This window comes from Parasteatoda tepidariorum, chromosome 2 (assembly GCF_982258835.1).
Source record: "Parasteatoda tepidariorum strain Cologne lab strain chromosome 2, Ptep-v5.0, whole genome shotgun sequence".
NCBI lineage: Eukaryota > Metazoa > Arthropoda > Arachnida > Araneae > Theridiidae > Parasteatoda > Parasteatoda tepidariorum.
In genome coordinates, this window is record NC_141756.1 from 25,673,695 (window position 1) to 25,691,066 (window position 17,372).

The 17,372-nt window shown below is 27.4% G+C and overlaps 1 protein-coding gene across 1 annotated transcript in view; it reads left to right on the plus strand.

Annotated features, from left to right (window-relative positions):
- The window catches only part of LOC107436849 (uncharacterized), a 55,044-nt gene that overhangs the window by 19,492 nt on the left and 18,180 nt on the right, over positions 1-17,372 (plus strand). The window contains exons 9-17 of the mRNA XM_087157026.1: positions 492-548; positions 783-916; positions 6,168-6,297; positions 7,229-7,345; positions 7,894-7,998; positions 8,124-8,247; positions 11,936-12,051; positions 12,152-12,213; positions 14,654-14,753. Coding sequence (XP_087013152.1) covers positions 492-548; positions 783-916; positions 6,168-6,297; positions 7,229-7,345; positions 7,894-7,998; positions 8,124-8,247; positions 11,936-12,051; positions 12,152-12,213; positions 14,654-14,753 — 945 coding nt within the window. The remainder of the gene's footprint in view (positions 1-491; positions 549-782; positions 917-6,167; positions 6,298-7,228; positions 7,346-7,893; positions 7,999-8,123; positions 8,248-11,935; positions 12,052-12,151; positions 12,214-14,653; positions 14,754-17,372) is intronic.

A 17,372-nucleotide genomic window follows, 5' to 3' on the forward strand; every position in this document is an offset into this window, starting at 1 on the left:
CACCCTGGAGAATTACGTATTGCAAGGGACTCGTCATAACTTATTTCCCAAATCTTATCTACAATTTTTAGCATATTTTTGGTGTGTGGTAGCACATATCTGGACTCACTGTCATTAACATTTGTATCATGGAAAGATGATGATTTAATAGAAGAATTCAGTACTTTTATTGGATTTATTTTTAGATCATTGAAAGTCGTTTACAAGTATTAGTTTTTCAAAGTATTAGTTTGACTAAAGTCCAGTTATTAATTTAACTAAATTTTAAAGGCTAATAAATTAAAGGAATTGATTTTCGATGCCCAGAAATTTTTGTTGACTCCTTTTGAGTTAGTGATATTGAGGTTTGATTGTGTTTGCTATTTAGAATGTATAATTTTTTAACCTATATCAAATTCTTTAATCTGAATCAATTTCTTGTATAATAATTCTTTTCAACCTAAATTTCTATATCTCAATCATAAAATACTTTTTATTTTTTTTATTTTTAGATCATTGAAAGTCGTTTACGTGGTGATGAAAATGCATCTGTTAAAGTTTCCCATTTTGTAAGTGCTTCCCTTTTCCTTCTTTCTTATTGAGTTGCATGAAAAATAGTTTTCTGGTGGAAAAAAAAATCCTGTCATAATATTGTTACTTTTTATTTATATAAATAACCACTTTTTATATTTACTGAAAGAATTTGTAAACATATAAAAGCAAAACTTTTTAAGGTTTTACATTTGATTTATAAAAATGATCTATTTTATGAGATGAAAACTTGCCTGTTCCAATTTTTACAGAATCTTGTAGATCTGGCAGGATCTGAGAAAGCAAGTGATAACAGTGGAGCAAGATTCAAAGAAGGTGTTAATATAAATAAGTCTTTAATGACTCTCTCAAAAATTATTTCTGAGTTGAGTGCAGAAAAAGAAAGGTACGTTAACTTGTATTGTTAATTATATAGTCTTTTTCCAGTAATTGATAAATCAGATTTTTATATAGAATAAGATGGTTTTGTAAACAAGGTTCCTGTGCTCCGAGAAGGCCTAGGATATTTAAAAATGTCAAAAATTCTATCAAAATTTCCATTTAGTCCCAGAATTTTGCTTTCATACGCTTTTCTATGTAGAACTTATTAACGTGCATGGAGATGAGGGAACAATTTTCCCAACTTCATGACGATGCTAATACTTGCTGTGGTGTATGAGTCGAAAAAGGTGATATGAAAGAGAAGGCTAATTTTCTTCTGTTTCTGAATTGACACCAGTTTAACTTGTATTTTCTCCAGAATTTCTCGAAAATAAACATTCTTTGTTTTTGTTTTTTCAGGCAAATTTTTCTTAACTTTTCGTTATTTTACCTTTATTAATTAGGTTTTGGTAATCCAGTATTTTATCATTTTTGTTTAATTTCCTATGAAATTTTTTTTTCTCTTAGACTAATTGGATTTTATTCTCTGTAACAAAAGTTGCTCATGATGATTCACGAGATGACAATTGATAAAACACGCATACCGATTTGAATTCAATTTGCTTTCGATTCCTATTCGCCAAATTAACTATTTGTTATGCCTTGTGTTTTTTTTAAAATTTTATTATTAGTTATTCATATTGACCTGATTTAGGAATTGTGCATCTCTTTTTACGTAACTCTAACTCCCACATCATATTTCAAATCAATTTGTTTACCAGATTTGTATTCATATGATTTAAAACTCACATATTGCAATTTTTATTCACTTGATTTAAAAATCCCACATCATTTTTATTCACATGATTTAAAAATCACACTGCACTATCCATGTTTGTACAAATGGAAAAAAAATGAACATCGAAAATTGAAACATCATGATCCGCATTTTTGAAAATTGCACATCTTTCTTCAAATTTGATTAACAAACAAAATTTTTGGATTTGTATTTTCTCATATTTAAGAGTAATATGTGGTGATTTGTATACACATGATTTAAAAATCACACATCTCGATCCATATTTGTGGGATTGTATTTATCTACAATTATTTTTCATATTTGTATACATGTTATTGTAAACATGTGTGATGGAGATGAAACTACGTATGAAAATTTTATGCTTCCTTTTTAGCTTAAGTACTTGGTAAATCTTAATGTCACAGCTTTGCTTTTACACAAACTCAAATTAAATATCAAAGCTATTGTACTTCTTGTCAGAAACATTTGTTTTGTTGATGGATTATGCAGTTAAACAAATCTGATTGTGCAAAAAACTTTTTTTTTTTGAACAGTTATGGTGGGTAATTCTGCAGTTATATCAAAAATTACTGATAATACAAAGAGAAGTTGTAAAGATTTGCTTTTTGTTCTGCACTAGTTTAATTTCCTGTTCGCTTGGATCTTGTCATGACCTTTAACCACAGGGTTAAATATTTCACTAAATTGATCTATGTATCAAAGCAAGCAGAGATTCAAACATAGTCAATTATGTGTTGCACTTTCAAGATGTTGCTATCAGGAGGGCATAAAAGTACAAATTAATGGCACACAAAATGATGAGTGAATTTGAGAAGATTTTTATAGAGAGGTTTTATAAAGATTCAGTTATGATTTTTTAATTTTATAGTCATTTTTCCCCTGACATTTTTTATTACTATTCAGTCAAAAATATTTATTAATAGTAAATAGATTTTTTGGTTGCTTGCATTTCACGTCTTATTCATTAATTAAAAATTTTTATTTTATAATTGTTTGCATCTTTCTTTTTTTTTTATTAGTATTCAATATGAAAAAGTAATTTATTAATCTCAATATTAATTTGTAAAATTTAAATTTATTCTGCTTTATAAGTTTCTATTTTAGAATTTGCTTTTTGTCTAGTTGAAACTGAATTGTTTTATTAGAAAGCACTTATAAATGTTTGCTTTTTTAATATTTCTCAGTATTTACTCGGTAATGTTCTTATTAGTTGGTCAACTTTTTTTTAAAAAAAATTTAAGATTTGTTTGTAACACGCCATCGTCTTCGTCGCTGTGAATAAAACCGGATAAAACCATCAATTGTCAAAAACTTGCCAACCCTGTCTAGTTATGATATTTTTCAATTTTTCGAGTGCCTGAAAAATGCTTAAAAGGTGCTTATTTTTTGTTAAAAAATTTGGTTGCGCACCCTTTTATTAAATGGAAAAATATCAAATGTTCTCAAACAAGTAACACTTCATGTTTGTTTAACGCTGCCTTTCACCACTAAAATACCATCTGAACCATCTGGGAGTGGTGTTTTTGTCAACAGCAATGATAGTGAAGTCAGGATCAATATCCAAAACCCTGACAATTGCTCAGTCTTTAGATCTGAGATCATGGCTATTGGAACTGCCTTTAATTATGCCCAGACAACTGATAATAATAGCATTTGGATATTGACCTACAGTAGGAGTGCCAGGGTTGGCAGGTTTTTGACATGTGACAGTTATTGACAGTTTAAACCATGGTTTAAACCGTCACGTCAAAAACCTCACTGTCAAAAATGTCGAAAATGTCAAAAACCTATATTCATATGTGAAATTTAATTAATACATAAAATTTATATATTTTTTAAAGGATAGTGTTTCTAAATATGTTCTAGAAAAAATTAAATTTAAAATTTTGAAGAAACACTTATATTTTGAATAGTAACCAAAATCTTGTACTTTTGAAAACTCACATCTTTTGTAATATTATGTATTCATTTTCATGTGTTATTGAAAATCTGCAGTGATATTATTAAGAAATTTATTTATAACCAAATTTAGTGTATAGTATAGATTATACTAAAAATTAGACATTTTTAAAGATAAACATTAGCAGTTTTGTACATTAGACATCTTCTTTTAAAGAAAAATCTTTTTAATATTCTTTAAATCTTCTTAATAATCTTTTTAACATAAGACAATACAAATTTAAGTGCTTTCTGTTAAATACACAGAGTAGTTAGTGTCGATTTACAGTATATTCAGCCTATTCATTTACTATGCTGAAAATTTAGTTTATCCAAATACTTGTGAATTTCATTTTGCTGAATACGATATAGTTTTGTTGAATATCTAAATGTTCAGCTGTTGAATAATTACTTCTTGCTTTCAAGATATGCATTATTTGTATTCTTAATACAAGTGGAAAAAAAAAATTAAGAGATAAAAATTGTTTTAAAATGATAAGTGTAATAATTATAAATAAATATAATAAACAATATGAATTATATTTATCATTATTCATAAATATAACTACTTTTAAATTCAAATTAACATACTGGATAATAAAGATATTCGGTATAACATTAAAAAAAAATTTTTATACAATTGTATCTTATATCAAGTTTGTATTTATACAACATAACTTGTTCCTTATAAATATTAGTTATATGTTCCTTATATGTCAAAAATGCATAGTAATAAACTTTTAATTTTCTTAAGTATCTAAAAGAAAAAAAAAATTTTTTTAAAATATAAATATTTAAACAATTTTTGTGCAAAATTTTTCTGCACATGCATTTGAATATAAATTTCTGAGATTTTAAATCTGTTATTTTACCTTAATTTTAATTAAAAAAATGTTTTAAAACCTGCTGATTACCTATAGTATAATTAAATTTCAATATAATGCATGGCAACTGTTGCTAGTTTTGAAGTTTATATATTTTCTTGGCAAACTTCAGTTTTTGACATTTTTGACGGGTTTTTGACGGTTTAAACCAGTATTAAACCCTTGTCATGTCAAAAATCACTTTTTGACGTCAAAAACCCAACCCTGAGGAGTGCTATTCAGTATTTCAAGAACTGGCCGGAAATATTTGATTTTCCTGGCCAGCTTCTATCTGACATAGGCCTGAAGACAACAACAAGCCTCCAATGGATCCCATCGCATGTTGGGGTACATGGCAATGAGACAGCCGATGTGCTTTGCAAGAATGGCAGTGATCTTCCTATGGACTGTTTGAACTGTCTTACTCCTACTGAGATCCACTCCCTGGGAAAACATTGTTTGCTTCCAGTGTGGTGCCGTACTCCATCCCATCAGTGATATGCTGCCACCGCCCTGGCCTATCATTAACATGCTGCGGCTCTCAGCCTTTCCAATCGGTTATGGCCAGATTTCGTAGTGGCCATCTTAAGTGTTTAAGGTTTCAAAATGAGGAGAAGACTTTCCAACCTTGTTCCTGCTCACAACCTGCTAGTCCTGATCACCTTCTTTTTTGCCTTGGCGCTTCTTTTAAGCAGCTGCTGGTTGATCGGGACTTTCTGCAGATATATGGGGAAGTGACGCGACGGGGCCTTCTAGACCTGGTCTAGGCTTTCCTTCTTTAGGGGGATGTGTAACAACAACTAAAATACCAATTGTCAGGTTCAAAATATGTTGGGGGTGGGTCTATTTCTAGAAATTCTGTGTAAATCCATTCTGGGGGATTTAAAATCCTGCTGTTTTGGAGATTTGTCTAAGTTGCGTCCTGGTATATTTCCACGATTTTGTAAGTAAATGTTAAGTCTGTGAAAAAATAAGGATGGTAGTTCCATGCGAAGCACAACATTTTACAAGATAAAACTTTCTATCCAGCTCAAAATATTCATTCGGCAATGGCAAGTAATGAAGTGTTCTGTGCCCTAAGCAATGAATTCATTGTAACATTTCTCAATTTTTTTTCTCATTATTTATGTGAGAAGCTTGTTTTTTAGACAGATCAAAATTATGCTCTAAAGATCAATAAAAAGGTAACAGAAAAGAGGGGCCAAATAGGAACACCTTTATTCAAATTACTATCTTCCTTTTATTAGGCTTTATTTAATAGAAGAATATAAATTTTTATTAGTTTATTTTTAGTATATTTTAATTCCATAATTTCCTGCTATTGATGTCAGTTTTCTTTACAATTCTGATGATAATTAAGGGTTACATACTACAAATTTTAAACGTGTCTACTGAATTGCCGGAAGTTTTGTTTTTAAAAATTTAAGTATTTGATTCCCAAAGTTTTTATTTGTGAACATTTTTTTCCGAGTTTGTGAAAACATATTTATGGATGTCCCTTATTTTTGTAGTTTTTTTACATTTGATGTTTTTTGTTAATGTGTTTTAAATCATATTTATATTCCCATTGTAACATTTAATTGTGGCTTTCTACAGAGACTATTTAAATTATCAATATTGTTGCTATAAAACATATTTTATTTCTTTCATTTCAGCCAATTTATTGCTTTTCGTAACTCAAAACTTACAAGGATTCTCCAAAATTCTTTGGGTGGCAATGCTTTAACTGCAATCATCTGCACTATTACTCCAGCTTCAAATGAAGAGACACTCTCAACATTAAAAGTATGTATTTATTTAAAAATATCATATACTAGATATCATATAAAGTATCGTATTAAAAGTACTACTTATCAGTGCTGTAAATTAATAGCTTGCAAATCTAATCAAGTCATTGTATTTTTAATAAAATTAAAACCAGTCCTATAATCAGGATCGTCACTGATAATTGAAATACAACCATTACTTTTTTTACAAAAAAAGGGCAACTAAACAGTGACTAATTTTAGAAAGCAGGTGACAATTTAAGAAAAATAATACCAAACCGGTGGATCACATTAAATCTAATTCATATAGTATTCTCAGAATTTAATTAAAAATGTCGAAATGGCCAAAAACACAATAAAATTTTATCAAAATTGAATTACAAATGTTTTGTTTAATACTTTTATTTTTAAAAAAATACTTTTTATTTATATCTTTGAATCTCCTACCTACAATAATTTAAAAATTTTATCCTTTTTTTTTTCTAAGAAAAAATATAGTCTCATAGTGGACTAATAGTAAGACTCTGTTCCCAGTAAATCACCAAAATCAAGCCTTACTGGTGGTGCTCAGTAAGTGGGTGTGTGACCACTTTGATCAGTCCGCAAATGGACGAAAGGTGAGTGATATCAGCTCTCGTTAAACTGTTCTACCATGAAATACATGACTACTTGCATTTCATCAGGGCTACAAAAGCGAGGGACGTCATCCCTTCAGCAGGGGATCAAAATTGTGATGCTATATCTTTTGGACATATGCAGGGATGTTTTCCAAACAGATTTCAGCTTGAGTGCAATTTAAATAAAGTACTATAAAAAATATAAGCTTTAAGGATTTTTTTATCAAATTTTAAGAGAATAAAATAATTAATAAAAGTTTTAAAAATATTAGGATTTTATGTTTGCATAATGAATTTTTTTCCTTGCTTAAATAATGTATTTATTATTTTTAGTTTGCTCTGAATGCAAAAAAGATTAAAAACAAACCTCAAGTGAATGAAGTTGAAACAGAAGAGACTTTAATCAAGAGTTATGCCAATAAGATACAAAAATTAACCAAACAGTTAGAAGTGAGTAAAATATTAACTAATATAATTAACCAGGGATGATTGTGCTCCAGAAAAAATACGATTTTCTGGGATTTTCACTTACACGCCATCCGGAAGTTTCCAGAAATTCAAAGTCCAGAAGTTTCAAGAAGTTATCAATCACATTCGTGTATAAAAATTCTTGTATATTTTATTTTAAAATATTAGAACTGGAATTTATACTGGAACTTGGTATCTCTTACATTTGTAAATATTTTTTCTATAATAAATATGATAATAAATAATAAATATGATTATGAAATAATAAATATGATTAGAACTGACATGAAATAATAAATAAGATAAGAAATAATTATTTTTTAAAATTTTGCTGCATATAATTTTATCAGAATTTTATGTTTTAAAAATAATCGATAATTTAAATTTATAAAGATTGTAATTATTTTTTGAAATGCATCATTAATGATTTTACTCAAGAGATTTTCGGGATTTTTGAGTTAGTCTCACAATCACCCCTGATTAACTGAATAACAACTTTTATTATTTGTTACTATTATTATGTGTTACAGGCAACTAAAGAAGAAAAAGACCAAGAAACCAAAATGCGAAGAGATATGCAAGAACAAATTGAAGCTTTGAGAAAGAAATTTGTTCAATTTGTACCTCAAGATGAGGTAAGTAAAACAAAAAATAAATATTAAGAAGAAATTTTAGTATTCTTGTGACTTCCAACTGTAAGATGTAGTTAAAATATTGTTTCTTATAAAAGTTATAATGCTTTATTTTATTTAACTTTTAGAAGACTACAAGAAAAAGGAGAGAGACTTGGGGCGGAAATATGAAAAATAGTCTCCTACAACCAAGTCGGCCCTTGAAGCTGGCTGTGGTAGAGGAAGGAAATGAAATGACAATAGATAATTCTGGTAACTTTTAATGTTAATAAAATTAAATTCGTTTCATTTTGTAAATTAAATTTGTTTTATTTTGTAATTGAATTTTCATTTTAGGGAGAATTTGATTTATGTATAGGTTACCATCAATGCTTGATGTTAAGGTTATAATGTATTCCAACTTTATCAAAGTTGTTGTGAAAATAATTTGTTAAAAGTATAGTTGGTATTAAAGTTGTTATATGCTTCTCTAGACAGCAATCTAAACAATAAACAAATGTAGTTTTTTTGTAGTTGTTAGGGTATTTAACTATTTTCTGATTTTTATGATCTTTCAGAATAACCTATTTTCTATAGATACAAATACTGTATTTTTAGATAATCAATTTCAGTAATCAAAAGATTTAGATTTTTGATCCAAAATTTTTTTGTTTTAGTTCATAATGATAGTTCAGTACCTTAACCACTAAACCATTGTGGCTCGTTTTATATTTTAACGCTTGTCTTTTTAATGGCGTGTTTATAGATAAAATATCATTGAATTATATTTTTTTCTCATAACGTATTTGAAGCGGTATTCTTTCATGCTTTAACACAATATCTTTTTTCCTTATGGATGCATCTCTAATAACAACTGTGCCACTCTCTCTATTAACAATAGCCACTTTTCAGTCCTGGAGACTGAAATCAGTTTTTAAAAAAATCCAATTTTAGGGTAAATTGAATTTTCTTCCTTAAAAATGTAATAAATATTTTTTGTTAAAAGTAAAAGTTAAATATTAAACATTGTTATTTTTTATAATTATTGGGAAGTGATCAAGTAATGGCATCTCAATGATTCTTTAGATCGTGAACTTCGTTTAACTTCATATCATGCTTGCTTAAACAAAATGTGTACTATGGTTGTATCTAAATTAGCTTCAGTTTTCATTTTGAAATGCTTTCCAGAGTTAAAATAAGATTATTATTTATTTATTTTTATTTGTTTATTTATTTATTTATTTTATTTATAATTTTAGATGAGACAATAAGTAATGGTGAAATGAAAAATAAGATATATAAATAGCTTCATGAGAAAATTGGTAGTTTATTATTTAATGATTAGTGTAAAAAGATGCATAAACTTAGGTGTTATTTTTTTCCCATCTGCTGTTAAATATAAGAAAATAAAATAAAGTAAAAAATATCAAAGAATAAATAATTAAATAACTGATTTAATATATGAGCCATTATTTGGTAGGGTACATTTTGAAGGCCGTGGGCTATAAATTTGTGAAAATTCTGGTAAACAGAACTAGACCTTGTTAATTAGTTTTAAAAAAATAAGTTCAGTCACGAAATTTTTTTAGAGTGGCACCTATGAAGTAGATTTGTAAGAAATATTTCTTCCAAAAACATTGGAGGAAAACACCAGAAGTAGCTGAAAGAGAAAGGAGAAACTGTATGGAAGAAAACTATATAAAATGGAAGAAACTATATAAAGGAGCAACATAAATGTTTGACATTAAATATGAAATAAATAGTTCAAATTTAAAATAAAATTCAATTTTTTTGCATTTTAAACCTAATTTCCATACAGTATGAAGTCATGTCAGGAAGTTTGTTTGCTGGTAACCTTATCTTAACACATTTTAACTATCAAAATAAACATATCTTTTTACTTTTTTCAAAAAAAAATGTATATATATTTGTGAAGCTGTGGTTCAGTTGACATAGTTCAATGGTGAATTTAAATACATCAACATTGAATCTTGTTTTTTCTCAACTCCTTTATACTCCAAATGCAATGCAGCACAAATGCTAACAATGCAAGCAATACATACGAAGGAAAGCAAATTTACTCATTACTAGGGTTCACGCTAGCCAGTATAGCAACAGGGTGACAAATGTTCAGGGTATCCACGCACCTAGAAAGTCATGAAAAATCATGGAATATCATGAATTTCGGTATTGAGCAAAATTTGTCATGAAATGTCATGATTTTAACTATTTATTTAAGAAAATCATGGATTTAGGTCGCTGAAAAATCTAATTTTTAAAATGGAATTTAAAAATTACCTCACCCCCCCCCCCCCCCCATTTCATGTTCCGAATATCTGAATTTGTGATAAAATCCCCACTCACCGTCATATTTTATTGAAATATAAAATGTTTTTATCATGTTCTTTAAAAGTTATGGTGTTCTTTCAAAAAATGAAGAAAAAAAACATTTCTGGAGAAAATTATCTTTTAAACTTCTGTGATTTCAGAATTTTGTTATTATTTTTATTTTATCAATTAAAAATTGTAGCTGAAGCAAGCCAGTCATTGGCAAATTTTTTTTTATTCTGAAATGAAAAAATAAAAATCAGGAGTATTTCTTTCATTTCGGATGAGCACGAAAAGTATCTTTGGAATATAATTCTGCAGAAAAAAATTATTTGCTTTTGTATTTTTTTCAGCTCTTTTATTGCTCTAGCTCTTTCTTTACTCTGTTTTTTTTAAATTTAAAATTTTTAAATATGAAGATACAGAGTATAACAGTTTTGGTTATACCTATCATTTCAATTTATGTTATTATAATGCTTTTTTAAATTTCTTGTGTTTTTCTTAGAGAAAATAGTAACTTCTTTAAGTCATGAAAACTAGGAATTAGTCCTGGAAAGTCATGAATTTGAAAATCTAAAATGTAGCAGATACCCTGATGTTGCTAAAATCATTCGCATGGGGGAAAAAATTTTCTCCTTGTTTGGAATTTGCAGAATAGTAAAGAAAAATAATTTTTTGTATCTAATTCCTTTTAATTAAAAAAAATTATTGTACTAATTTGCTATGCTAGGTATAGAATTCCAATGCATGGTATTTAAATGGGACTACCAATATAGTCTGGTACACAAATTCTTTAATTTTAACATTTTAATTCTAAGGTAATATGTTGTGCCGTGCTTTTCATTCATGTACTGACATTGTGATTGTTCATCAATAAAATAGTATTTGTTGCTCTTTTAGAATTGACTATAATTATTGATTTTTAACTTGTTATTTCATTAGCTCTTACTTACTGTTTCCCTCATTTATTTATGTATTTGGTGTCAGCATTTTAATCTCTATATTGAATCAATTTACTAATATTAACTTAACTCTTTTGCACTTAATTTTAATGAATACTAATATTCAGTCATTATGGGATAATAAACCTAATAAGTTCTTGGTAGCAATTAATAATTCTTGATGAGTACCATAACATGAATTATATAATTGAGAAGTTAGATTATTTTTTCTCAGGTGAGTCGCCATATTAAGACTTTGGACCATTAAATGAATACCTAAGTGGTCTTATCAGACCACTAAATTTTCGTTGATAATGAGAGCCCTCTCAGGTTGTAATCCCTTTATTGTACATAAATAGCAAAAGAAGAGGCAAATCGTTAATTCCTTTACTGTGGTTAATGTTTTTTTTTTTTTTCGATTAGAGATAAAGCCATATTTCATATTTTTGTAAAAATAAATTTGGTTGAAAGTAGTAAAAATAAAGTAATCAAAAAGAATTAATATGAAATCAATGATAAAGGGTTAGAACGCTATAAAGCAATTGAGTTATATTAATATTCTGGTAATCATACTTCGTGATATAGCAAATTAATTACAGAATAAAAGAAAACAGATTTGCTGTATAAACTTAATCTATGTAAAATTTATTCATCTTACCTATTTTTAATTTTAGTTATTTTATCATTTTCAGAAATTAATTCATCTTTTAGCGTTTGGAATAGAATAAGCACAGTTTCTTCCAAGTATTCTCTTGATTCAAACTGGGATGAATATTCTAGAAAGGAAGATGTTGGTGTACAAACTGATGTTAGTAATTTTTTTTTTAATTGCTATTTCTTTAGCGCTACTAGTTTTTCACCTTTTTTTTATTTTAAAGATTAAAATAAAAAATTTTAATTTTTGTTAGCTTCTTCAAAATGATAAGCCATCTTCTGGGTTGAATGGTCAAAAGGAGAACATGAAGCTATAGTAAGTATTATTATTTTTTATTTATGCTATAGTTGCCAACTTTGCCAGAAAATTGGGAGATTCCCAAATTTTAGGAATTTCTCGTAGAATTCCTAAACATTCAAATCTTCGAACAATTTTCAAAATGTCAAGCATTTTTTACTTTTTTAGTTAAAATTTTTTTAAATGTTACTCTAAATTACTTCTTTAAATTTGTAAATATTTTCACTTATTTAACTTCAAACATAGATACATTTTAATTAAATTGAAAAATATTTGTAAATATTTTTATGTAATGAATAAGCATTCATTGAATAAACCTCTAGTCTTTTTAATTCATGATCTAACTTTTATGGCTTTTGCTCCAAAAGCTTACAATTAACAAATTTAAATACTTAATCAGAGTAAGTAAAATTTAAGTTGAGAAAATATGTATGCATCTGTTGCATACATAAAATTTACTATTAGAATTCGATATTATTAGTTCATAAAATTCAGTATGCTGTAATTTGTTATTTTTCTGGTTTAATTTGCAACTAAAAAGAAAAGTTTTTATCTAATGCAAAACTTTCCATTTGTGTTGCATTTTCAAAATTTCTCTTTTGTACTGTAAATTGTGCCGTTTTGTATGCAAAATCACCTTGCAACTGATTCTCCAACGTTGGCAGCCATGTTATGCCTATTTTAAATAGGCGTGCCATTTGTCCCTGTATAGCTTTTGTTTTTTATCTTAAATCTTCTTTCAATTTTAATAATTTAAAAGATTGACCACAAGTATGCTAATTATTATTTAGATATGTTGATAGTATTTTAAAAGTTAAGTATGCAAATCTGTCCAAGAAGAAAAAAAGGTATATTTCTAACAAGTAACCATAGAGTAACAGATAACATAACCCCCATGTAACAAGTAAGAAAGTATGTTTTTGTCTTTGACTCCATTGCTTAATAGTTAACGCTAATTAAATTGCATAGTTAAAGTTAATGCTTTAGACAATTAAGATTGCTTTTTAGTATGTGGAAATATGATGATTTAGACAAAAGTTATTCAGGGTGACATACTTTTATATGTGTGTGTGTTGACTGACTTTTTGCCAAATTTTTGTTATCTTGAGTTAGTTTGTTAGTTCTCTTATCTTTTTTTTTCTTCCCGCGTAATGAAAGTGTGAGCTTAGAATTTTTAATGAGCACTATTTTCACTACTTTTGTCAAAAATACAAAGAAATTCCTGCTTGAAATTTCAAAATCCTGAAATATTTAAAGTGATCAGTAATTAAAGTGATCAGTATTTAAAGTGATCAGTTTGAGTAATTCAAAATTGAATAAAGAAAATATTTAACAAGAGAACTGCAAGAGAATATAATTTTAATTGTTTTTGTATATTTTAGAAATTTTTCTATAAATGGGAAAGATTCTGAAAAAAAAAAATTGCTTAAAAAATGGATTTTTTACTCAATTTATTGCTTATTTTAGTCTGTAAATGATTATTGCTGCTAAGTATTTAAGTATATTATATTATCCCTTTATACTTTTTCTTTTATATTGAGTTTTGATATTTTTATTTATTTTATTTAGACTTTCTATTTCAAATTTATTAAATAATTTCTTATTACTCTCTCAAATGAATTTGTTACCTTTTACTATTCAAAATTATTACAAACTATGTTTAGTTTTTGTATTTATTGACTATAAAATTTCCTGTATCTAAAATAAAGTATCTGATTGGCTTTAACGCAAGTTTTTTCGAAGATCGGGTAAGTTTCAGTATAAAAAAATTAAACAATTGCGTCAGGCTAACAGCATTACAACAAATGGCAATGCATAAATATTTAAAAAAAAATTCTAGGTCCATAATATGGTTACCTGTATTTCAAAATAAAATCTACTAAATATGTTGTTGAATATTGATTTTTTAAAGAAAAATTCTAAACATTCCTTCATAAAATAATAAATTCATATTTAGCTTTTAGTTTAAAATGTTGCTAACATTGTGCAAAATCTATATCTATTATTTCAAAGAATTCTGTAATAAAATTTTTGTTATGTGTATTAGCATAAAGATTTGTTTAATATTCTTTGTAAATTATTTTTTTAAAAAAATTATTTAAATCATGTAATGGCTAAAAAATATAAAAGCAATTTATTTTATATGAATAAAATAATTAAAAATCACAACCTTCATTCTTAATTTAAAGGGATTTAGAAACCTAATCACTGAAGTTCAAATTTCAGAAACTTGAAATTTGAACTGATTGTTGAAATTGCAAACTTTCACCCAATCAGATTTCTCAAAATATTACACATTAATTCACACAAAATTAATATTTTAAGATTATTGTTTTTTTTTTCATTGTTGACAGCTATGTAAATAAAAATAATTTATTTCAAACTATTTTGTTATCTTTGCTGACAGTTTAAAATTAGATTTTATTCACATTTTCCTTTTATACACAATGATTTATAGTGAAGACAAAATTGCCGAATTAATGAAAGAGCTTACTGATCTGAAGCACTTTACTACATTGGAGAAGCAAATGTATATAGAGAAGCATTCTGAAACTAAAGTAAGTTTATATTTTTAGAGATTAACTTTTATTACTGTGTTTGTGAAGCAGTGTTGATCACTGTTTTGGCTAAAAAATTAAAAAAAAATTATAATTAATTAATTGCTGTCTGATTTCAAGTGATCAAAAAAACATCCAAAAAAAATTTTTTATGTACAAATTTTTTGAAAAAGGAGGAAAAAATACCTTACATTTAGATTTATGTTTTAAAAGTTGTAGATGTTTGGATTTTTTATTGCCAGAATATATGAAGAGTTATCTGAGTTATGACATCAATAGTTGAAATACTTAAAGGATAAGAAGCCCATACCTTTTAAGACTAATAGTAACCGACCTACCCCTGAAGGAGTTTGCGGATAAGGGTTTCACCCGCTGTCATGTGAACTAAACACAACAAAACTACAGAAAAGTGAAATCAAAACTAAAAAGATTGATACACGTATGAAAAATCCCAAAATCGAAAAGATGATAAAAATAAACCAGAATAAAATTAACCAACAGTAAAAGTGTCGAAAATACAGGTAAAAACATATAAAAGTAAGGTCAGGTAAAACACCAAATGGTAAAAATATGATAAATCACATTAAATACGAATAAGACTAAAATAAGAATAGAATAATTAAAATAGTCGAATGAAAGTTCAAGCGTCCCCCATTCAGGGCTAAGTGCCTCTAAGATTAAAAATGTTCTAAGGTAAACCAAAGTTTCTCTAAAAAAGATAAACACTCAAAGATGACACCAGGTAAGACAGAGGGTGCTGAAGTTCACCAAGATCAAAATTTCATTTTGAATGTCCTTTGTATAATGAAGATGTCAGTTCAAGGAGAGAACAAAGTCAAGGAAACAGTAAGTGTCGAATTAAAGTACTGAAAGCAAATATTAAAACCAGTAAACCAAAAGTTCAAAAAATAAAACCAGATAAAATTAGTCAGGTGTACTCTCAGGGGCAAGCAGATCATCCAGGGTATATTTAAGAATTTCAATGATTTTCCCCCTGCAGTCAATATCAGCATAAAGTTGATGCTGAGTATATTGGTCCCATTTTCTGCCACGAATCGTCGGGAATTTTATGAGGTGTGCTTATGAAGATTCTATGAGCCCATACCTTAAAAAAATTATAGTTATCTGTGAATACTTATATTAATTTTATGCTGGGAATAGTATTTTCAACATGAGCTTTTGTTTCACTCAAGTAATGCTTAGCAGTAAATTTTATTTGTAGTGTGTATTACAGTTGAAGCTCGATATAACAACTCCAGTACTCCAAAAAAAAAAAAACATTATAATGTGAGGCTTCTGTATATTATAACTGCCAACATTTAAACATTTTATTTCCACATTTAAAGTGGTTGTAAAATTTCTATATGTATTTTAAATGGTTTTGTACACCACTAACTGTAAATGGATTAATATTTACATAAGTACATGATATTTATGTTATTTTTTTGAACTACTAACAAATAAAATTATTTCTACTTATAATTGTACAACCACTGTAGAAAATTATCCTAGGAAAGATTAAAAGTTGACAGGTATGGTATGTAAAAAAACTTTGCAAATATTTGCTCATAGTCCTTAGACTTATTCTGAGAAAAACATTTCATTTCTGTTCCAAGCATATGTTATGCTGATTAACAAATAGCCATTTTTGCAAAATAATTTACATCTGAAGAATTGCCAAGACTAAGCAAAGATAAAATTAAGAATAGTATGAATATTGTGTGTTTTATCTTCAAAATAAACCAATTATAATACTTCAGAAAAACAATTTTCAAAAAGGAAAACATAATTGAAGTATTTATTGATAATTAACGAAGGGTAATTTAAAGAAGTCTACAAGAAACCTTTATTTCCCCTCAAGGATACAATATACACTTTTTATTCTCCACAGTAAAATAATCATTATTTCACCACCTTTTTGACTATGGATTATGCCTCTGATAAGAAAAAACGCTTCTGTCATTCTTTCTTCATTCAACATATATCATATTCATCAACATATATTATATTTAAACCACAATTGTGGCTTAAATCATTTCCTAGAAGAATTTTTCTAATCCGTTGAATGTTTGTTTGCATGGATTTCTTTGAAATGAAATTTTGGTTGCTATATTAGAATGAATGGTTCTGTTTGGATATTTTAATGGGTATTTAAATAACGTTTGCAGTGGAAGATTCACAGAAATGGAGGGTCTCAGTAAAGAGCATACACAGTAATATTTATATTCATGAAAATCAGTTACAAATAACGACCAATCCATGCATTCTCAATAAATAGATAAATCGCTTAGTATAATTCAGTTTTCTCACAAGAAAATTCAAATTTCTTTGATTGTTACAGACAAATGGACAATAAGGCAAAACAGGAAATATGCCTGAACAGCTTTATGCAATTGTATTGAAAAAATTATTTTGATCTGTTTTTAGAGAAAAATATGAAGTGAAATTTTCTTTAATGGAATAATAAAAAAATTTGCAATATTTTAGCATTGTGACTACAGACCATTTTCAGGGACCAGCTGAAAGTGACAAAGGAAGTGGGTTAAAGTGCAAAATGTAAAATTGAACCTCAACTGTATTTAGTTTTCTCAATTTATTTTGGAAAAAGACATTCATGCT